Raw genomic sequence first — 23,875 nt, 5'->3', positions numbered from 1 at the left:
ATTCAACAACCCTTCATGCTAAAAACTCTCAATAAATTAGGAATTGATGGGACGTATCTCAAAATAATAAGAGCTATTTATGACAAACCCACAGCCAATATCATACTGAATGGGCAAAAACTGGAAGCATTCCCTTTGAAAACTGGCACAAGACAGGGATGCCCTCTCTCACCACTTCTATTCAACATAGTGTTGGAAGTTCTGGCCAGGGCAATTAGGCAGGAGAAGGAAATCAAAGGTATTCAATTAGGAAAAGAGGAAATCAAATTGTCCCTGTTTGCAGATGACATGATAGTATATCTAGAAAACCCCATTGTCTCAGCCCAAAATCTCCTTAAGCTGATAAGCAACTTCAGCAAAGTCTCAGGATACAAAATCAACGTGCAAAAATCACAAGCATTCTTATACATCAATAACAGACAAACAGAGAGCCAAATCATGAGTGAACTCCCATTCACAATTGCTTCAAAGAGAATAAAATACCTAGGAATCCAACTTACAAGGGATGTGAAAGACCTCTTCAAGGAGAACTACAAACCACTGCTCAAGGAAATAAAAGAGGATACAAACAAATGGAAGAACATTCCATGCTCATGGGTAGGAAGAATCAATATCATGAAAATGGCCATCCTTCCCAAGGTAATTTACAGATTCAATGCCATCCCCATCAAGCTACCAATGACTTTCTTCTCAGAATTGGAAAAAACTACTTTAAAGTTCATATGGAACCAAAAAAGAGCCCGCATCGCCAAGTCAATCCTAAGCCAAAAGAACAAAGCTGGAGGCATCACACTACCTGACTTCAAACTATACTACAAGGCTACAGTAACCAAAACAGCATGGTACTGGTACCAAAACAGAGATATAGATCAATGGAACAGAACAGAGCCGTCAGAAATAATGCCACATATCTACAAGTATCTGATCTTTGACAAACCTGACAAAAACAAGAAATGGGGAAAGGATTCCCTATTTAATAAATGGTGCTGGGAAAACTGGCTAGCCATATGTAGAAAGCTGAAACTGGATCCCTTCCTTACACCTTATACAAAAATCAATTCAAGATGGATTAAAGACTTAAATGTTAGACCTAAAACCATAAAAACCCTAGAAGAAAACCTAGGCATTACCATTCAGGACATAGGCATGGGCAAGGACTTCATGTCTAAAACACCAAAAGCAATGGCAACAAAAGCCAAAATTGACAAATGGGATCTAATTAAACTCAAGAGCTTCTGCACAGCAAAAGAAACCACCATCAGAGTGAACAGGCAACCTACAAAATGGGAGAAAATTTTCGCAACCTACTCATCTGACAAAGGGCTAATATCCAGAATCTACAATGAACTCCAACAAATTTACAAGAAAAAAACAAACAACCCCATCAAAAAGTGGGCAAAGGACATGAACAGACACTTCTCAAAAGAAGACATTTATGCAGCCAAAAAACACATGAAAAAATGCTCACCATCACTGGCCATCAGAGAAATGCAAATCAAAACCACAATGAGATACCATCTCACACCAGTTAGAATGGCAATCATTAAAAAGTCAGGAAACAACAGGTGCTGGAGAGGATGTGGAGAAATAGGAACACTTTTACACTGTTGGTGGGACTGTAAACTAGTTCAACCCTTGTGGAAGTCAGTGTGGCGATTCCTCAGGGATCTAGAACTAGAAATTCCATTCGACCCAGCCATCCCATTACTGGGTATATACCCAAAGGACTATAAATCATGCTGCTATAAAGACACATGCACACGTATGTTTATTGCCGCATTATTCACAATAGCAAAGACTTGGAACCAACCCAAATGTCCAACAATGATAGACTGAATTAAGAAAATGTGGCACATATACACCATGGAATACTATGCAGCCATAAAAAATGATGAGTTCACGTCCTTTGTAGGGACATGGATGAAATTGGAAATCATCATTCTCGGTAAACTATCGCAAGAACAAAAAACCAAACACCGCATATTCTCACTCATAGGTGGGAATTGAACAATGAGAACACATGGACACAGGAAGGGGAACATCACACTCTGGGGACTGTTGTGGGGTGGGGGGAGGGGGGAGGGATAGCATTGGGAGATATACCTAATGCTAGATGACGAGTTGGTGGGTGCAGCGCACCAGCATGGCACATGTATACATATGTAACTTACCTGCACATTGCGCACATGTACCATAAAACCTAAAGTATAATAATAATAATAATAATAATAATAATAAAAGAAAAAAAAAATCCTAAGGTTAAAAAAATAAAGAAAAAAATACATAATGGTGTTTGGTAACTGCTCTGTCTATGGAGTAGCCATTCTTTTATTCCTTTACTTTATGAACTTGCTTTCACTTTAAGAAAAAAAAGGTGGGCTGAGGAAGTGAGAGTATTTGGTTCACCCCTTGTTTGTCCCTGGCCCTGCTAGTCTAAATTCCTGAGTGGGTAAAACTTCTCCTGGTTGTGGTCTCTATATTTTTCTATTTTATATTGAGCCATCTCAAAACGTGTAATAATGGGACATAGATCAGAGGTCTCAGAATGGTGCCCCACAGGCCTCTTCTTACCCACATGTGTTTTCTTTACCAAATGTGTTTCATTGCTAAAATACAATGAAACTTTTCATTGTTAAAACTTTTCAAATTAGTTACCAGCATTTTAAAATCAGGAGATTTGATATAAACATAAGGATTTGGGGCTTCATGTGAAAAAAAATCAAAAGGTTTGGTAATAATGAGCTCTTGTTTCCAGGTACAGAGATAGGCTGGCCTGGAGAAGCAGCATTCGACCTAGTGGGATTCTCCAGTTTGGTTGCTTCCCCCCGACTGGGGATCTGAGGCTACTGCCATTTACAATGTTACACATTTGTTTTGCTTATACCTGAACACTTCACTCATGGATGCTACTTGCGTGGCCCCCGTGGGTTCTCAGTTTTCAACCTGATACGTATGTAAATGATAGCATTCTAAAGTTACCAGTTTTAAGAACGCCTACATATTCCCAAGGGAACAGAACAAACTACACTGCATGGATAAATTAGATGATTCCAATCCTTAACGTGGTAAGGGTTGCAATAGAGAAGTGGGCAGTATGCTAGAGGGACTTGGGGGAGGAAACATCATTGATGCCTGGGGGAGCTGGGAAAACCTTTACAGAGTAGGGAAACACATAGCCACTCAGTCCTGCAGAAGGAGTAGGAGGTAACACTAACTCAAAGGAAAAAGAGAGAAAGGACTTTCTGGCACAGAAAATAGCATATGCAAGGGCACCCTGCTCAAAACAGACCCAGCCTGTCCAGACACTGAGAAATGTATTATTGCCAAGGTTTAGGGATAGACCCATTGAGGTGAAGCTGGAAATCTGATTGAGACCAGATCCTGAAGAGCTTCAAAGGCCAAGTTTTATAGAGAAATCATTCTTGGAAGTGTTGCAGAACAAACAATTACATTTCAGGATAGAAGCAACAGTCCTGCCAGTTGGGTTTTTTTTGGACGACAATTCTTAGCAATAGCAAACCTCCTCAACCCCGCATTTACCATTTTTACTTATCATGTGGTATGGTTTTAGATGAATTAATATCAATAGTGATGCTATTAATAAAGGAATACTGTTGCCAGGACACTGGTTACGGTTTGGATATCAAGCGTGTGTTCTCACAGAGTGTTGAATGAAGAGGAGCAAACATTATTATTCAGTCAATCCCAGTGGAGTGCCCACAGCATGTGTGGTGCGATGTGGGCACCACAGCTATCCACACAGCACCAACCAGGCAGAGAGCCTCTCTCTAAGTTACTTGTCAGTTAAAAGTGTGTGGACAATTTTGGATATGTATTCAGGCCCCACAATACACTTGGCAGGCAGGAGCACCCTTGACTATGAGATCCAAGACTTTGTCATTTTGGTTCCAGGTTTTTTTTTTTTTTTTTTTGAGACGAAGTCTCACATTGTCACCCGGGCTGGAGTGCAATGGCACAATCTCAGCTCACTGTAACCTCCGCCTCCCAGGTTCAAGCAATTCTCCTGCCTCAGCCTCCCGAGTTGCTGAGATTATAGGCGCCCACCACCACACCCAGCTAATTTTTTGTATTTTTAGTAGAGATGAGGTTTTACTATGTTGGCCGGGCTGGTCTCAAACTCTTGACCTTGTGATCTGCCTGCCTCGGCCTCCCAAAGTGCTGGGATTACAGGCGTGAGCCACTGCACCCAGCCTCCAGGTCTTTTCTTTTACAATCTGCGTTCAGACTTAGCCAAGGCCAGATTCCAAAAGGAAGGTGTCATCGCAGCCATAGGAAGAAACACACCAAGCAGATCATTTAGAGAAAGCTGGACCTCTCTCAAAGGTGTATTTGGCTCTGACCACTCACAAAACCAGCCAAACATTTCATGAAATCAAAATGCAAAAAGTAAACAAACCATCCAAGAGGGAACTGTGCTTAAATTATAGCAGATGAAACTTAGAGTACATTTTAAGAAATATTCTCAGAAAGGAAGAAGTCTGTCTTAAAGGTTACTGAAGTACTTTTTTTTTTTTTTTTTTTTTTGTGAGACGGAGTCTTGCTCTGTCTCGCAGGCTGGAGTGCAGTGGCGCGATCTCAGCTCACTGCAAGCTCCACCTCCCGGGTTCACGCCATTCTCCTGCCTCAGCCTCCTGAGTAGCTGGGCCTACAGGCGCCCGCCACCACACCCAGCTAACTTTTTGTATTTTTAGTAGAGACGGGGTTTCACCGTGTTAGCCAGGATGGTCTTGATCTCCTGACTTCGTGATCCTCCCGCCTTGGCCTCCCAAAGTGCTGGGATTACAGGCGTGAGCCACCGCGCCCGGCCTGAAGTACTCTTAAATATTTTTTAATTGGAAAAGTGACATTATAACCTTTTCGAAAGATTCAATCTCTTTTTTTAAAAAAAACTCATTAACCCAGTGATGAATTTTTTCTCTTTACTTTTTCATTTAGTAATCACACATGAACACCTATTATGTGCCAGGCACTGTGCTGAGCTTTGGTGACACACAGACTTTTATTCCATGATCTCAGTAATGTTTTATGGCTGCTGTCAAATGGCACCATGTTCATGAGATGGCACTGGGTCCAAGAACTTGGTAGGTAGCATGCTAAAAATTGTCCAAGCTTGTGTCATCATGTCAACCAATCCGTGTTATCATTTCAGGAAAAAATCCACTATAATATATATATATTTTTTACAGGGCCTTGCTGTCACCCAAACTGGGGTGCAGTGGCACAATCATGGTTTACTGCAGCCTTGACCTCCCAGGCTCAAGTAATCCTCTTGAGTAGCTGGGACCACAGGCACATGCTAGCACACCCAGCAAATTTGTTTTTTGGGGTTTTTTTGGTAGAGACAGGGTCTCACTATGCTGCCCAGGCTTAAGTTAATTTTTTAAAGCATCTTTGGTATGTAAACATGACAACCAATTGGCACACTAAAATTTTCAGTTTGCAATTTTAAATATATAAAGCCTAGGCTGGATGCAGTGGCTCATACCTGTAATCCCAGCACTTTGGGAGGCTGAGGTGGAAGGATCGCTTGAAGCCAGGAGCTCAAGACTAGCCTAGACAACATAGAAAGATCCTGTCTTTATTAAAAAACACAAAAATTAGCCAGGTATGGTGGTACATGCCTGTAGTTCCAACTACTTGGGAGGCTGAGGAGGGACAATTGCTTGAGCCCAGGAGTTCGAGGCTGCAGTGAGCTATGATCACTACTGCACTCCAGCCTGGGCAACAACAAATTCTATAGACGTATGTATATGTGTGTGTTTGTGGCTTAGCTGAGTCCATCCTTTCACTAGCACTCGTGTGCAGGGAATGCCATTCCTGGCTTCCTCATCTTGGCTCTGCCACCCTCACTGCTGTAGCTGCCCCACGATGGGTAAAGCAGCTGCAAGCACCCATGGTGGGAGCAATCACTACACTGAGGCCAGAATGGTCAGCTGACCCCCAAGGCCCCATGCAAGGATGGATTAGAGGAGCTGCCTTCGTGGAAGTGGGGAGAGTGATCTTGATCCCACGACTGGAGCTACCAGCGCCCTTCCAGGAAAGTCTGCCCCCATCTTTGCTATGATTGTTTCTAGATATTATACATACTCTACCGGGACCATTGAAACATGAATATATTTAATCCAGACATCGTAAATTTCACAACCCTTACAAGTATGAAGAAAAACCTAAACTCTTGGCTCTCTCAGCTGTTTTAGAAACAAATCATAGGCCAGTAAAACTGTCATTTTAAGTGAATTTCGTAATTTAAGAAAGGAAAACATTAAAGTATAAGGTTTTTCTGCCAATATAATTCAGATCGGAGATGCTGCCTCCTTGGGCTAGTGTGCCTCATCACTTCAGGACCACAGCCATTAAAGGCAGGCAGCATGGTAGCTGTTGAATGGGCGCTTTTCCAGAAATTAAGGTGCCGCTTTTCAAAAGACAGTCACTTTGTGGTGCAAGCCACAAGGAATCCCACACACCTTGCTGCCTCTGCTGTACACACAAAGCCCAGAGCACACAGAACCAGCATCGCATGTTTTTTGTTGAGTGAAAGCAGATAGAATGTACTGATTGGTTTTCTATGATGTCCAATGGCTTTGATCACCAATCAGAATGTTCTTTAGTCATCTTCATTTGCTAATCTTTGGCAGATGTCACTCCAGAGGGTGACAGAGAAACACATATCTTTCCTCCACATCTATGTCCCCCAACCCCATCCTTCTAACAAGGAAGCTTTTGAGCCATGTGTTGTTTTGCTTTTTTGTTTATTTTTGTGTGTTTCCCCCCAGTGTTTTGGGTGTTTTGGGACCTACCAAAAAACGATTTTTTTAAGTTAAGGGGCACATGTGCAGGATGTGCAGGTTTGTTCCATAGGTGAACATGTGTCATGGGGGTTTGTTGTACAGATTATTTCATCACTCAGGTATTAAGCCTGTACCCATTAGTTATTTTTCCTGACCGTCTGCCTCTTCCCATCCTCCACCCTCCGATAGGCCCCAGTGTGTGTGGTTCCCTTCTCAGTGTCCATGTGTTCTCATCATTTAGCTCCCACTTATAAGTGAGAACACGTGGTATTTGGTTTTCTCTTCCTGCGTTAGTTTGGTAAGGATAATGGCCTCCAGCTCCATCCATGTCCCTGCAAAGGACATAATCTTTTTTTTTTAATGGTTGCATTGTATTTCATGGTATGTGTGTACCACATTTTCTTTATCTAGTCTGTCATTGATGGGCATTTGAGTTAATTCTGTGTTTTTGCTATTGTGAATAGTGTTGCAGTGAACATACGTGTGCATGTGTCTTTATGATAGAATGATCTATATTCCTTTAGGTATATACCCAGTAATGGGATTGCTGGGTTGAGTGATATTTCTATCTTTAGGTCTTTGAGGAATCTCCACACTGTCTTCCACAATGGTTGAACTAATTTACACTTCTACCAGCAGTGTATAAGGGTTCCTTTTTCTCCACAACCTCGCCAACACCTATCCAGCAGTGTATAAGGGTTCCTTTTGCTCCACAACCTCACCAACACCTATTATTTTTGGACTTTTACATAATAGCCAATCTGACTGGTGTGAGATGGTATCTTAGTGTGGTTTTGATTTGCATTTCTCTGATGAGCAGTGATATTGTGCTTTTTTCCATATGCTTTTTGGCCACATGTATGTCTTCTTTTGAAAAGTGTTTGTTCATGTCCTTTTTCCACTTTTTAATGGGATTGTTTTTTCTTGTAAATTTGTTTAAGTTCTTTATAAACGCTGGATATTAGAGCTTTGTCGAATGCATAGTTTGCAAAAATTTTCTCCCATTCTGTAGGTTGTCTGTTTACTCTATTGATAGTTTCTTTTGCTGTGCAGAAGCTCTTTAGTTTAATTAGATGTCCTTTGTCAATTTTTGCTTTTGTTGCAATTGCTTTTGATGTCTTTGTCATGAAATCTTTGCCCATTCATATGTCCTGAGTGGTATTGCCTAGGTTGTCTTCCAAGGGTTTTATAGTTTTAGTTTGTAAATTTAAGTCTTTAATCTATCTTGAGTTGATTTTTGTATATGGTGTAAAGAAGGGGTCCAGTTTCAATTTTCTGCATATGGCTAGCCAGTTCTCCCAGCACTGTTTATTAAATAGGGAATCCTTTCCCCATTGCTTGTTTCTCAAACTATTAACGTGGATCCCAGATGTTCATGTTCAGTCAGAATTCAATCGTCTTTTTTTTATGATTCCATTGATAGTAACCATCTCAATTCAGCCAACAGGAAAGACAGATTTTTGTTCATAAGGAAGGAAAGAAATATTACAGCCCCTGAGCTCTAACTGTCCCTTGCCGTACTCTGTCTTAAGATCCAGGATTCCTCACTCAATTCTAGACACAAATAACAGGCTGGAAAAGAAATCGCTGCAGCTCAGGCAAGGCATGAATGTGCAGATGTTGTCTGATGCTGAAGAATTTTGTCAGACAATCAGTATGGACCGTGACATTGGTGGAAGAAATGAAAACCCCACTAGGGAAAGTTATGTTCAAACTCTGGTTCCCCTAACCCTGCCATTCCAAGAGGTGCTTTTATTTTTAGATCTCCTGCAAGATAGTTTCTTGTCTGGTGATTTTTATAGAAACAAAGCTCCAATGAGTATTACCTCCATCCCCACCCCCATACCCAGGATTTATGAAGGTCATCTTTGGGCAAAGCACATATCAAAGATTTAAGGGATGGGTGAAAGGAGTCCTTTACCATGTCCAGGCTGCTTCGCACTTGAGACCGTAAAACCCCCACAAGCTCCCTGGCCCCTGGCCTTCACTAATGCTTGGTCCTATAGAAGCACTGGGTCACAGTTGGAAGCAGTTTTCTGACTCAACATACAAGAGTGACCGGCATTTTTGGTATTTAGAGCTTGACCTCAAAGGAACACATTATGGTGTGTTTCAATTTTGTTAATAAAGGACTTTGAAGATGTTAAATATTATGTGAGTACTGAAATTTTCTTTTTTGCTCAAACACTTTCTGGGTGGATGTGTGCTATTTGAATTTTTATGGTTAATTAATTACTATTGGAAAGCATCAGTCAATTTTTCTTGTTATCTTTGAGTATGTAATGACTTTCTGGCAAATTTCAGCATGGATATAAACATCAAGTGTAAATGTGAAATGCAGTTCCTATAAGCCACAGCACTGGGATTGAATTTTAAAGTCCAGAATATACAAAAGTGTGTCAGTGAGGGATCTTCAGTTCTCTAGGAAAGGGCTCAAAGGAAGGTTACAATTTATAACAACATCCCAGCACCTGTAATCACTACAGCACTCAACTACAGGTGGGAAAAGGGAGGAAGCAAGACATGAACTTGGACAGTCCCTTGGTCTCTGGAACCTTCCAGCAGGCCATGAAAGCTCAGAGCAGAATGCCGTGCCCTTCCTGACAACCCTCTGCCTAATACCTGCCATCATGCTGCATTTTCCTCTGGGGCAAAAATAAAGCAGTCATTTTCACGCTTTGCAAAATAGTTTAAGCTTTTTGGATTTCCTTGCATTTTTGTAGATGATTGGATTTGGGGATGCATTTGAAAAGCCATTCTCAGAACAGCAGCAAAATAGAAACAGCCATTTGGATGTTACACCACCTTCCCTTCCAAAATGGCCACACGAATAACCAGTGCCGACTACCAAGGGGCACCAACTTCACTCCCGATTTTATTTCTGTATATGAGTTGCTTTAACCTTTAGGATGACTTTGACCTCGACGCCTGCTCTTTGAGTTCCAGGTCATGGTTGACAGATGTGTAGGCTGCGTGCCTCCTCCCTCTTTGGGGTGCATGACAGCTTGGTGGTGTTTTCCTGTTTGCTCACTTGGCTTTCCTTCCCTCTCCTTCCCGGGGGCCTCGCGGGCTGGCAGCGCCGTGGTCCAGCAGCCCAACTGCAGAACCTCGGTGCCTTCCAGCAAGGGCAGCAGCAGCAGCAGCAGCAGCGGCAGCAGCAGCTCCTCCAGCGACTCAGAGAGCAGCTCCGGATCTGACTCGGAGACCGAGAGCAGCTCCAGCGAAAGTGAGGGCAGCAAGCCCCCCCACTTCTCCAGCCCCGAGGTAAGCGCTGCCTGGCTCAGGCCTCTCCTCTGCCCACTTCTGTCTCTATGAGAATAGCAAGTCTGGACATTGTCACTGTCACACTGCTGCAGGTCTCCTCCCTCCTGCAGACCCCAAGCCAGGTGCTGGACAGGAGGAGGCTGTGGGCTTCGGGCTCCACATTTTCCCCACGCTGTTCCCTCTTCACGGTCTCCTAATTACACAGCTTCCTTTGAAGTACAGAAACATCAACTTTCATTGCCCCCAAATTCTCTCTTGACTTCCAGAAATTTCCAAGTATGCTATAAACATCACTGACAGGAAATAACCTATGGCTCAGGTCGCCCTTGGGGTCAGCCAGGGCAGTCGCTGGACAGAGCCACTCACCGCCTGGGAAGTGTGACCACCCGTAAATCACAGGGAAGGGGGTTTTATGGATTGGACATGGTCAGATTCTTACCTTTTTGCAGTTTGTCACGGATCAAAAGAAGAAGGGCTATAAATATTAATAAAACCTTCTTAACTGTGTTTTCTTTGTGAAAATAGAAAAAGAAAAATTAGCATCACCCTACAAAAAATGATGAAACCTTTTATAGCTGTGATGAATATCTATGTGGAAGATTTAGGTGCCTCCTATAAAAACATTAGAAGGTACCAATAAAAACCATTGCTGTTTCTACTTTAAAGTAGAAAGGGGAAAATTAAATAGTAATTCAGAGCATGAAGATTCTTGGGAGAGGGCTGAGAGAAACTTTCCCAGGCTGCAGAGCTCTAAGGGTAGACTCTCATTTCTAAACAAGAAATAAAATAGAGTTTCTTCTTGAGTGTGTAAACATTTGACATGACTAATGATTGTCAGGTTTAATTTTTTACTTACAACCCTCTGTACCATTTGGGGGGGCCGTATTCCTAAATAGGCTCTGAAATGGAACTAAACCCACTTCTACAAACCATTGCGGTGGGAAGGGAGCACCTTAATTGGTCCAATCAGCACCCCCGTGTCCAGCTTTTATAGCGGTGCCTTAGATCTTATCACACCTGAAAGCAGTGGTGTTTCCATCTCAGGTTCACAGAGTGGCTCTTCAGTTCCTTCAGGTTTTTCCCCTCCCTACTTCTTTCAGGAGGCTGAGGCTTTTTGCAGGAGCACTGTGAAATCAGGGAGATTTTGTTTCCCCACACTCCTCATTTTCTCCTCAGCACCTTTCTGCCCTGGCTCAGGACTCTCCATTCATCCTGAACCAAGCTGTCCCTCCACGCTCTCCTTCCCATGAGGTTCAGTCTCTGCCTCTCCATCTGTCCATCTATATCTGTCCATCTATTTATTTCTGTATAAGGGGAAGGCTCTTAGCAACATTAACCTATGAAAGCCTTATGGTAACATAACCCTGGCTTTTCCCAGAAACTAAATTATTATTCCTTCAGCATAATATCATTTACTCATTCATTCATTCATTTACTCATTCAGAATTCGTTCAACAAATATTTACTGAGCATCAGTCACACAGTACTTGGCCCTGGAATACACAATTATATGACAAAAAATGTCCCTATCTTCATAGAGCTGACATTCTAATGGGGATAATTCAAAATGAAAAAAATACAGGAGTTAAAGTAGAAGAGTTAAGCAGGCTTCTTTAAAGCCTGCTTTATGCTATACTTTGTGGAGAAATTCTGGGATATTTAGTTATAAGAAATAACTGTGTCCCAGGGACAGTGCAAGGACAGGGCAGGCAGTGAGGATATCCAAAAACTGTTTGTGGCTGTGAAGATCACCCATCCAGGCTCCTCCTTGTGGCTTTGCAGGTTAAATTCATGAATGTTCAGTCTTATTTTCATCCTGAAATGTAGGTCCTAGAGCTCCCTTGTTGGCTGAAACCTCGTTTAAGACCAGTACAGTTGGCCGGGCGCAGTGGCCCATGCCTGTAATCCCAGCACTTTGGGAGGCCGAGACAGGTGGATCATGAGGTCAGGAGTTCGAGACCAGCCTGACCAACATGGTGAAGCCATGTGTCTACTAAAAATACAAAAATTAGCTGGGTGTGATGGTGGGCGCCTGTAATCCCAGCTCCTCAGGAGCCTGAGGCAGGAGAATCGCTTGAACCCTGGAGGCGGAGGTTGCAGTGAGCCAAGATCACACCACTGCACTCCAGCCTGGGTGACAGAGCGAGAGTCCGTCTCAAAGAAAAAGAAAGAAAAAAAAAGAGCAGTACAGTTATAAAGTGCTTTAAGCAAATGCTTTCTAAATGTCACTGAGATAATTACAAAGACTTGAACTCTTGGGTGATGAAAGGAGGCTCTTGTCATTTCTTCCAGCAGCTCTCAGAGGCCCCTCGCTAAGGAGAGGGGGCAAGAGCCTCCTAAAGGAGTCAGTCCTAAAAGTTTAAGTCACCTGAGGCCATGTGCGGTTTTGGATTCCTGGCTTCCCTACCCAGAGGACTGCAGAAGCAGCAGGTGATGTGTTAGCCACGCTGAATGTTCGTTCTTTCTGCAGGAAAAAAATGTATTTGTTGGAATAAAAGTAAAGTTCTTTTAACATTTTTCCTAAGGATAATACAGACACACACACCCTTTAGAAAGAAAATGAGTTTGCACACTGCAAATGGCAAAGGCGGGAAGTAACATCACCCTGCATGTCCTCCGCAGCTGTGCCGCCTGGTCTGGCGGAGCTGGCCCAGGTCACCTTACAGAGAGCAGTGAGACTCCTTTTCCTGAACCCCACATGACAGTCAGGCTCTTCATAGCCGTGCATCTCACATTCCGCTGCTCAGACCAGTTTGTGCTGCTTTGAAGCAGAACGCCTCTGTTCCTCACTCCTCTGCTGTAACATCCTGCTATGGGCGTAGGAGGCGCCCTGCATTCTCCCCACCATGTCCCAGCACTCAGAAAACCCACTGGGCTCAGCTGAATTGCGTAGGAGATGTTCTTTCTGGCTGTGTGTGTTGAAAGCCAATTTGTTTCACGTAAATCACTGTAGTATGGTAATGCCATGTTCCCGCGTAGCATGGAGGGGCCCTCTCTGTGGCAGGATGTGGGCTTCATTGGTCTCATACTGCTTTTTCTCACCGGAGTCTAATCTGCTTTCCGGGCACTGTACAGCCTCTTAGACCAGAGCTTTGCAGGAGAAGTTGCCTTTCCACTCAGCTAACACGTTGACCCCACACACGGAACTCCCTGGGCCTTTGTTGTACAATAAATATTACGTGGGGAAAAAAAGAAAAAAAAAAAAGCCTGGATACATAATGTTGAAGAGATCTGGGACAAAATACGTTTATCCCACCTCTTTACCTACAGAATCATCACCCAGCCCTTACTATTGCTCAGGTATACTGTGTTTTCCATTGTGGCATTTCCCAGATTGATCTGACTCTGGAAACCCTCCTTCATGGGATAGATGAGCTAAAAGCACATTTTGGAAAATGCTGCCCTAGATCGTTCTTAAAAATCAGCAGAAATGTGATTCAAGTTGCTCGCTGATTCAACAAGCTTCTCATTTATTAGGTGCCTACGAGGTCCATGGCAGCGGGTACTTGAAGGATTTAGATGAAGCAGGGACCAGAGTGCATGATGGAGAGCTAGGGCGTGAGTCAGAGGGAAGATCAATTAGGGAGGAGAGTCATGGCTGAAAATATAAAGCAGCGAGCCAGCAAACAAACCAGAACCTTGGGCAGAAACCCCGGATGGACGGCTCAGGGGGCGGACTGTGGCCAGCTGCATGCCAGTGGCCTGGCGTCTGCAGCCTGAGGTTCCCCTCCTCACTGCCACTAAACTCTGTATCCTTGCGGCTTCCTTGGCCACAATTGCCTCATTTCCAGAATGGCAGATATTCCTGCTCTGCCTAATCTGTAAGGTTGTCGGGGGGAAAAATGATGATGATAAAGGAATAAATGGTACAATTTGAGTGACAGCTCATTGTGAGTTGTTCTTATTAGGAGGAGAGACATGGCAATCTGCCTCCCTGACCTAGTATAGATGCTGCAAGGGATACTAAAGAAACAGAGACCTGGCCCTCACCTGAAAGAAGCATTTGGCTTTTTTGAAGACACAAGACATATATATACATGAAACAAATACGAACATCAAAAGACAACGCAATTGAGTATAACAGAGGGCAACAAGTACTGTTTGGAGTATTCTTGGTGTTTGCTCCAAAATTCAAATCTAATTCTGTCATTTTAGGCTGAAGACTGACATTTCTCAAAGGAATGTGGTCCCTCTTTCACGAGGCTATGCCAAACAGTGGGAGACACAGTGATGCAGCAGTGGAGACAATTGGTCTTTAAACCTAGATGAGTACAAAGTTAGTCTCGGTAGAACCCGGTAGCTGTGCAGCTCTGGGTATGTCCCTTAGCCTCTCTGAGCCTCATCTACAAGTTAGGGGTGATAACCTTTCTTATCTGTAAAGATTAAATGAGATAATACACATGAAGTGGGAGTTAAACTGTAGGTATTCTGACAATGAAAGATGATTGCAAGATAATGGACGCCCTTAAACACCCCCCTTAGAAATTTGGATTTTGTTTGAGAGGCAATAGGAGGTTATTGTAGATCCTTGAGAAAAAAAAAAGTGTGATTTAGTGATGTGTTGAAAGTGGGTACTTCAAACTGATTTCTTCAGCTGTGAAGTGCAGAAAAAATGACCCTAAAGCGTACCAAGCAGTGGGCCTATACTAAATGTATTAAATTCTGCCTTTCTGTTAATGCTCCTGCTAGGAAGTTTCAGTGTGAATTTTCCCATGTGCAGCTGTGTTTTGGCTACAAACAGACTTCTCTCACATATGAGATGTGGGCTATAGAAGGCTCCAGATGGTAGCAGTGAGGGAGAACTAGTGTGAAACGCAGTGGCGGGGCCAGCGTGAGGGGTGTGTTCTGCCATGTGTGTGTGTGCCCTCTCCCAATATGTGCACCCTTTCTGCAAGAGGCCCCTCCAGCATCCATTCATATTTACTGTGTCCCATTTGTCTAGGGAAGCTGAGGCACAGGCAAAGGCACTGACTTGATGGGGTCAAGAGAAATGGGGGTTGGGAGAGACAAAATTAGAAGCCATTTATTTTTGCCACCAAATTAGCTTTCAGGCACTCTCAGCTAATCTCAGGGGAGGTGAGGGATCCCCCTTGGCTGAGAAGCTGTTCCGTGTCCCACTGTCCTGCTTTCTTTGACCATGGGAGGGCATCTACCACTGCCACATGCACTGGGCATGTTCCATAGGTTTCCTGTGTTCCCTTTCTCTGGAGAAGCCAAATAAAGCAAGGTCATGATTTACGTAGAACTCAGAGGTACAAAAACGGTCTGTCTTTCTACTCATTTGCATATTTCTCTAGAGCCCCTGGTTCTGTTGGTGGCCATGGAAACAAGCAAAGAAAAAAGTCACGTCAAAGACCAGAATGGGGGTCCCCCCTTCCCCACCTGCACTCCAGGATGGGCTTTTGCATCCTCATAGCCCAGAGAAGAGGCCTTCATCCTTATTCTGGCCTTCACTGAAATTTTCTTGCTTCTCCAAGTCATTAGACACCCTGTGCCAGTCTGCCCCGAAGGGCAGTTGGTCCCATCTGGTTTGGGGCAACCAGCAAGATGTCCATGGTCCCTGTCATAGCTCTGGTTGCCTGATCCCCCCACTCTGTGGCCATTTCCTCTTGGCCCCAGCCCCCTCTGGCCCATCAGAGGTTTCTCATTTCCCTGAGCTGTGCCCCAGACTCAGCCAGGGCCCCTGCGTCTATGATACAGCCCTCTTATTCCCCCTCTGAAATCCTCAGTGCCTGGAGTGAGGCCAAGAGCCCTGAGTTCTGCTCTTAATACAGGCCTCACTGTTGAAAAACAAACCTTGATACTTCAAAGGAACCTTTTCAAATTTTATTATTTAAATGTATTATTTTTAATTAAAATTTTATTAAATTTTGTTATTTATATTTATTATGTTAAACCATTTTTTCTCTGGCAACAGACTCAATTTTCTCTAGACTTGAACTGATCAAGCTTGAAGTATGGAGCTAAGCAGTGTCTTCTTACTCTAGCCTGGTATCTGGTCTCCCCTGAAAAAATGGATGCCATGAATTCGAAAGGTGGAAGGCCATAGGGAAGAAAAAACACATCACCTTAGCCAAAATGCTTTCCCCATTTCACTTAGAGTCACAAATTGAAAATACTCTGGCTAAAATTCTATTCTTCTCAATACACCTGTTTTCTCTTAATTATCATAATGCTGGATAAATTGACTTTTTAGACATCAGTATTTACTCCCTGTAAAATTATTGGATTGGTCCTTAATTTTTTTTTTCTTCTGAGACATAGATTCTTAGAGACACAACTGAAAGGTACAGACCTGTTCTAGGAACAAAATGCATCTACACATTTCCCATCCATTTCAGGGCATTCCCTAGCCATCCCCACACCCTCAACCGCAGAGCCAACCTGTGGGGCCACAGTTCAAAACCAATGACTTTCATGAGTTGCTCTAAGTTAGCAAACCTGCTTGCAGGGAAGTGTTCCATCTCACCTCCATGTCTGAAATATTTCTAGCAAAGTGTGATGGAAGCAGGTTGAGGATAGACTGACCCAGTCAGGCTGCCAAAGATGCACAAATCCCTCTGAAATAGTTCTGTATGCAAAACAAGCCATCTTCCCAGGGTCATTGTTCCTACTACCAAATTACTACAGCCTACCTGCCTTCAACACATAAATCATGTGTTAATTGTTTGGGATTGTAGGTTCCACTTAGTCCCCTCTTCAGATCTCCCCAAAGTTTTAAGTCTCACCAAAAAAACAAGTGACTTATGCTCAGGGCCTCTAAACTATTCTGTAAGTTTTGGGGAATTTCAAGTTTACATATGTATGTATAATTATTAAAAAAAATTATACTAACATTCAAAAGTACTAGGAAATGGGTTCTAATGAGGCACAATGCTTTCCTTATTTTTCCAAAGAGACTTAAGTGGTGCAAGGACGTTTAGTGCCACGGCCCGGTAAGGACAGCATCATCCAGGCATCCTGAGTGCCACATGGGGCTGCGACACAGACTTCATGCTTCCATTTTCCTTTTGCTTCCAGCTCATTCGTTTTCTGCTCATACACTTAGAGGAGTAAGTCAAGTTAAAAACAGCCAGGCCCCTTTTAAGTGAGCCTGTAATGAAAAATGTTTTGTTTGTCACCGGTTTTCTGCTTTCAGGCTGAACCGGCATCCTCTAACAAGTGGCAGCTGGATAAATGGCTAAACAAAGTTAATCCCCACAAGCCTCCTATTCTGATCCAAAATGAAAGCCACGGGCCAGAGAGCAATCAGTACTACAACCCGGTGAAAGAGGACGTCCAGGACTGTGGGAAAGTCCCCGACGTTTGCCAGCCCAGCCTGAGAGAGAAGGAGATCAAGAGCACTTGTAAGGAGGAGCAGAGGCCAAGGACAGCGAACAAGGCCCCTGGGAGTAAAGGCGTGAAGCAGAAGTCCCCGCCCGCGGCCGTGGCCGTGGCGGTGAGCGCAGCCGCCCCGCCACCCCCAGTGCCCTGTGCGCCTGTGGAGAACGCGCCCGCGCCTGCCCGGAGGTCCGCGGGCAAGAAGCCCACCAGGCGTACCGAGAGGACCTCAGCTGGGGACGGCGCCAACTGCCACCGGCCCGAGGAGCCCGCGGCCGCGGACGCGCTGGGGACAAGCGTGGTGGTCCCCCCGGAGCCCACCAAAACCAGGCCCTGTGGCAACAACAGAGCGAGCCACCGTAAGGAGCTGCGCTCCTCCGTGACCTGCGAGAAGCGCCGCACACGGGGGCTGAGCAGGATCGTCCCCAAATCCAAGGAGTTCATTGAGACAGAGTCATCATCTTCTTCCTCCTCCTCGGACTCCGACCTGGAGTCCGAGCAGGAGGAGTACCCTCTGTCCAAAGCACAGACCGTGGCTGCCTCTGCCTCCTCCGGGAATGATCAGAGGCTGAAGGAGGCCACTGCCAACGGGGGCAATGGTCCCAGGGCCCCTGTAGGCTCCATCAACGCCAGGACCACCAGTGACATCGCCAAGGAGCTGGAGGAGCAGTTCTACACACTGGTCCCCTTTGGCCGGAACGAACTTCTCTCCCCTCTAAAGGACAGTGACGAGATCAGGTCTCTCTGGGTCAAAATCGACCTGACCCTCCTGTCCAGGATCCCAGAACACCTGCCCCAGGAGCCAGGGGTATTGAGCGCCCCTGCCAACAAGGACTCTGAGAGCGCACCGCCCAGCCACACTTCGGACACACCTGCAGAAAAGGCTCTGCCAAAATCCAAGAGGAAACGCAAGGTAGGCCTGGGGCTGACTGGGGTGCCGGGGGCGTGGAGGGGAAGGGGCTGTCTCTTAACTTGTGGGTACTTGGTAGAGCACCCATAGGCTGCTGTTTGGGACAGTAGGCTGCCGCAGGAGTTTTGTGTGTCCTTACCTAACACACACTTCTAGGGTACTTTCTATATCCAGACACTGTTGTAAGCACTTAACATCTAACTTAGTCCTTAGAACTGCTCAGTGAGGGAAGTACCATTATTATCCCTTTTTTTTTTTTTTTTTTTTTTTTTTTTTTTGAGAGGGAGTCTTGCTCTGTCGCCCAAGCAGGACTACGATGGCACAATCTCGGCTCACTGCAACCTCTGCCTCCCAGGTTCAGGCAATTCTCCTACCTCAGCCTCCCAAGTATCTGGGATTACAGGCGTCCACCACCATGCCCAGCTAATTTTTTTGTATTTTTAGTAAAGACAGGGTTTCACCATGTTGGCTGGGCTGGTCTGGAACTCCTGCCCTCAAGTGATCTGCCTGCCTCAGCCTCCCAAAGTGCTGGGATTACAGGCATGAGCCACCACGCCCGGCCTATTATCCCTATTTTATAGTTATAGGTAATTAAGCCTTGTCCCACTGCATGTCAAAATAGGAAATATTTATCAAGTGTGTGCACACACAGCTGGATGCAGGGCCTGTGAGAAAGCTAAACACATGAGAACCCCCACTCTTTGCTGGGAGGAATGGGGTGACATTGATGGTGGGATCACTCATTGACCCAAGAGGCCAGTGGCTTCATGAAGTTCAAGGTTGTGGCAGGTGAAAATGAATACGGCAGACCCTGATGCAGCATCAGAACCAGCAGCTGTTGCTTCCGTTAGCATTGATCAGGGAGGGCTTCATGGTGGAGGTGGCCCTGAAAACAGGGCTCTGTAGAGGAGGGATATTTGAATACGTCCAGGGTCAGGAATGGAAGCGGTGAGTCCAGGGAGTGAGAAGGGCAGCAAAAGCAAGGACAGGGAGAGCTGGGGGGCATCTCTGGCAGCAGACACTGAACGTGTAGCCCATTTCAAAGGTTTTTGTGCAGGGGAATACCTTAATCACCCATTAAAGCCAATTTTGAGGGTTTTTAACCTCTCCTGTTACTGTATCTTCAAAAGTAATTTTTATCACAGTGAAAAATACAATGGGTGACAGACCAAGATTGCAATATGCATGGATGGCTCCAAATTTAGGACAAAGTTTTCAATAACAACAGCTCACAGGTATATAGGTCCCCATGACAGATGCTGCTCTAGGCACTTTATACATGTTAAATCATTTCATCCTTATAACTTTATGAGGCAAATATTATTGTCATACCCATTTTACAGAGAGGGAACAGAGGCTCAGAGAGCCTAAAGCAACTTGCCCAAGGTTACATAGGTCCTAAGGGGCTGAGCCAGGAATTAACCCAGGCTGTCTGGCTTCAGAGCATCACATAAGAAATCAGTCTGAGGTTTGTATATTTTCCAGTTTTCTGAAGGCAGTCTAGTCTATCAATAGAAAAGTTAGACTGGACACATATGTTTCACAGCTATTTCGAATCCCTGATTGAGAAGGGGACTAAGGAGTACAGATTGTTACCTTGTCCTGGCCACAATGAATATATTTCTTGCTTTGTAAGTGCACATGGAGAAGGCACTCAGTCTCCTTTTTATGACAATCATCTTTGTAACCTAAGGGCACCTATGACCAGAGAAATTCATTCTAAAGTACCAGGCCAGGTACGGTGGCTCACACCTCTAATCCTAGCACTTTGGGAGGCTGAGATGGGCGGATTGCCTGAGCTCAGGAGTTCAAGACCAGCCTGGACAACATGGTAAAATCCCATCTCTACTAAAATACAAAAAATTAGCCAGACATGATGGTGCACACCTGTAGTCCCAGCTACTCAGGTGGCTGAGACAGGAGAATCACTTGAACCTGGGAGGCGGAGGTTGCAGTGAGCCAAGATCATGCCACTGCACTCTAGCCTAGGCAACAGAGCAAGACTCCATCTCAAAGAAATAAATAAAATAAAAAATAAAGTACCAAAGGATGTGTTTCTTCACATAATATTAATAACATTAAGTAATTTATCCCTATAAAGTAGAATTTGAAGCCCTTGCAAGAAAGTTCATGAAAAGAAATATCTTCAAGGGGCAGCTTTTTGCTTTTCCTTGGTATGGATGCAAAGAAAAAAAAATTTTCTTTTTTTTTGAGACGGAGTTTCGCTCTTGTTGCCCAGGCTGGAGTACAGTGATGCTCCACCATCTTGGCTCACCACAACCTCTGCCTCCTGGGTTCAAGTGATTCTCCTGCCTCAGCCTCCCGAGTAGCTCGGATTACAGGCATGTGCCACCATGCCTGGCTAATTTTGTATTTTTAGTAGAGACGGGGTTTCACCATGTTGGTCAGGCTGGTCTCAAACTCCCAACCTCAGGTGATCCGCCTGCCTCGGCCTCCTAAAGTGCTGGGATTACAGGCGTGAGCCACTGCACGTGGCCAGCAAAGATAATTTTATAAAGAGACCCCAACATAGTTTCCACCCAGCACTGGCCATTATTAGCCGGCAGTGGGCGCCCTTAGTTGGTCTCCATTGCCCTGAGAGTGCTCACATATAATGGAAAGTGTGTGGATTTTCACACCAAAGTGTCCTGACCTCAAATCCCGTCTTTACCATTTACCTCCTGCAGGGCCAGCTTTTCATGGGCCCCATGCATGGGACCATACTGGTGTGCATCACCCAGGGCCCCTTGGAATTGAATGCTTGTGGCTGCCATCTTAAAATTTTTCCTGTAATCTTTGAATTTGTGATGCTGCAAATTGATGGTACATGTGCAGGGGCATATGGAGCTTTGACTCACTGTGTTCCCACCTCCTGCCTGTTTCTGCAGGGCAGGTTCTGCCTGCATTTCTGCCTCCTGGCACCCTGGGCCCTAGGCAGCCTCCCACTTCCTGTCTTAGTCCAGGGACCGTCGCTGCCCTTGCCCCAAGAAGGGGCCTAGGTGCAGGCAGAGGAAGGACCTTTCCTTTCCCTCATCCAGGTAGTAAGACATTCCAAAGAGGGTCTTGCAATCCCCTGGGGGTTGCCCATTTGCTGTGGGTTGTTGGGGAAATGCCTGACGACTCGGGCACCACAGGTAGGGCCTCTGATTGGCAGAAGGGGAAGGCCCACACTCGCGGGCTGCCCACATATGCCTCGTCCAAGGGCAGACAGGGCCCTTGAGAGGCTACACTCACCCCCCCAGGTATCCCCATGCCCAAAGAAGTACAATGTGTATAGCAAATACTGTAGACACCTCCATGACAGAGACTGTGAAAGAAAGGAAAATGTTTTCTATTTGAGGGCTTTATAACATCAGTCTTTTCCTGCCTTTTGAACAAGGGGCCCAGCATTTTCATTTTGCACTAGACCCAGAAAGTTATGTATGGTCCTTGGCCTCCTCGGTGACCTTAATCAGGTGACCTTACTTTCTCTGAACATCAGTTTCTCCATCTAGAAAATGCTGACATCGGGGCCGGCCATGGTGGCTCACGCCTATAATCACAGCACTTTGGGAGGCCAAGGTGGGCGGATCACGAGGTCAAGAGATCGAGACCATCCTGGCCAACATGGCGAAACCCTGTCTCTACTAAAAATACAAAAATAGCCGGATGTGGTGGCGCGTGCCTGTAATCCCAGCGACTCAGGAGGCTGAGGCAGGAGAATCGCTTGAACCCTGGAGGCGGAGGTTGCACTGAGCTGAGATCATGCCGTTGCACTCCAGCCTGCCAATAAAGCGAGACTCCGTCTCAAAAAACAAAAAAAATGCTGACATCTTTGCAGGGGTGTTGTCAGATTCACACAATATGTTCAAACAATGCAAGTCAGTAATACTTGGCAGCTCATTTTCTTCCCTACCTGCTATTCCTCCTGTTTTTCTCTACACACCCTGTCTTCCTTACTACTTGCTGGTGCTCAGTCTTTGTTGAGTGTAGGAATCAATCAGTCAATTAATCATCTGGGAATGAGTGTGGCTATTACCTCTGGGATGGATGGCTAACTGAATAGGCTGATGGAAATATACACATATGAAATATGCAGAGATAGACATTGGTAATATATAGACAGACTGGAAATACATAAAGCCGTCCAGGCATACAGAGTTTACTAGAGAGATGTGCAGAAAGACGTACATAAAATTCCGTAATATTCTGTGTTTAAATAGTTGTATTACTTATGGCCATTTTTATTTTAACTTAAGAAACTTCATTTACACTAAGCCTGACACCTGGCTGCACTCATAAAATCTAAAGAATCATTAAACACAGACACAAGAGAAGTGGAAGGACATTTTTATAGTGCTCTTTACTTGGTATTCTGGGCATTAGTACCCCAGTACTGGGTGCTGGAGATGGGACCCCATAGACCTGGCTGTCAAACTTGTGGAGTCTCGCCCTGCTGGAGCCCTGGAGCTAAGGACTAAGAACTCGGAGCTTTGGTTTGGGCCCTCCATGGGGGTACTATTACAGTGTGAGCATCTGGGAGCCCCTGTGGCAGAGGCTGTGTGGCAAAATCCCAGCCAGAGCAAGAAGGTCAGAGTCTTTCTGTCTTTGGTGTTGGCACTTGTCTCCTGGAAAATAATGCAGACAGCCCTGAGGATACCATACTAGGTTCCTGTTATCTCATGGAAAATGGTACTTTCTGAATATATTTGTGTTGCACCTTAAAAAGTTAAACACAGGCTGGCCTGATAGCTGATGCCTGTAATCCCAGCACTTTGGGAGGCCAAGGTGGGAGGATCGCTTGAGCCCAGGAGTTTGAGATCAGCCTGAGCAACATGGCAAAGCCCCGTCTCTACAAAAAATACAAAAAATTAGCCAGGCGTGGTGGCACACACTTGCATTCCCAGCTACTTGGAAGGCTGAGGTGGGAGGATCACCTGAGCCTGGGAGGTCGAGGCTGCAGTGAGCCATGATCACACCACTGCACTCCAGCCTGGGTGACAGAGCAAGACTCTGTCTCTAGATAAATAAATAAAATTAAACCCAATCATGGCAACAAGGATCCAATCAAAGTACTGTTTTAGAAAAAGGTACTTTATGGATTCTAAGATGTCATGGGATAGTAACTGAAAACTAGAATTAAGGCACCAAGAGATAATAGCTTCTGCTTGCAATTCACAAAAGGCAATATTTTTTTTTTTTTTTTTTGAGACGGCGTCTCACTCTGTCACCAGGCTGGAGTACAGTGGTGTGATCTCGACTCACTGCAATCTCTGCCTCCCAGGTTCAAGCGATTCTCCTGCCTCAGCCTCCCAAGTAGCTGGGACTACAGGTGCGCACCACCACACCTGGCTAATTTTTTGTATTTTAGTAGAGATGGGGTTTCACCATGTTGGCTAGGATGGTGTCAATCTCCTGACCTCGTGATTCGCCTGCCTTGGCCTCCCAAAGTGCTGGGATTACAGGCATGAGCCACCGTGCCTGGCCAAGGCAAGAATTTTTAAAACAGAAAAGTCCAGGCTTGCCATTGCCCTTATGGCATGAATCCCAGAGAACACACACTTGCTGTACTTTATTCTGATACCAAGAAATG

General features: G+C 45.0%; 1 protein-coding gene across 9 annotated transcripts in view; it reads left to right on the top strand.

The window, feature by feature from the left end:
• AFF3 (ALF transcription elongation factor 3) overlaps nt 1–23,875 on the top strand; it is a 616,655-nt gene that overhangs the window by 551,028 nt on the left and 41,752 nt on the right. For all 9 annotated transcript variants that reach the window (XM_063713526.1, XM_063713522.1, XM_063713523.1 and 6 more), the window contains 2 exons: nt 9,887–10,073; nt 17,212–18,306. In XM_063713526.1, coding sequence (XP_063569596.1) covers nt 9,887–10,073; nt 17,212–18,306 — 1,282 coding nt within the window. The remainder of the gene's footprint in view (nt 1–9,886; nt 10,074–17,211; nt 18,307–23,875) is intronic.

The sequence above is a fragment of the Pongo abelii genome, chromosome 12, assembly GCF_028885655.2.
Source record: "Pongo abelii isolate AG06213 chromosome 12, NHGRI_mPonAbe1-v2.0_pri, whole genome shotgun sequence".
Classification (NCBI taxonomy): domain Eukaryota; kingdom Metazoa; phylum Chordata; class Mammalia; order Primates; family Hominidae; genus Pongo; species Pongo abelii.
This window is presented reverse-complemented; position numbering and strand designations above follow the sequence as displayed.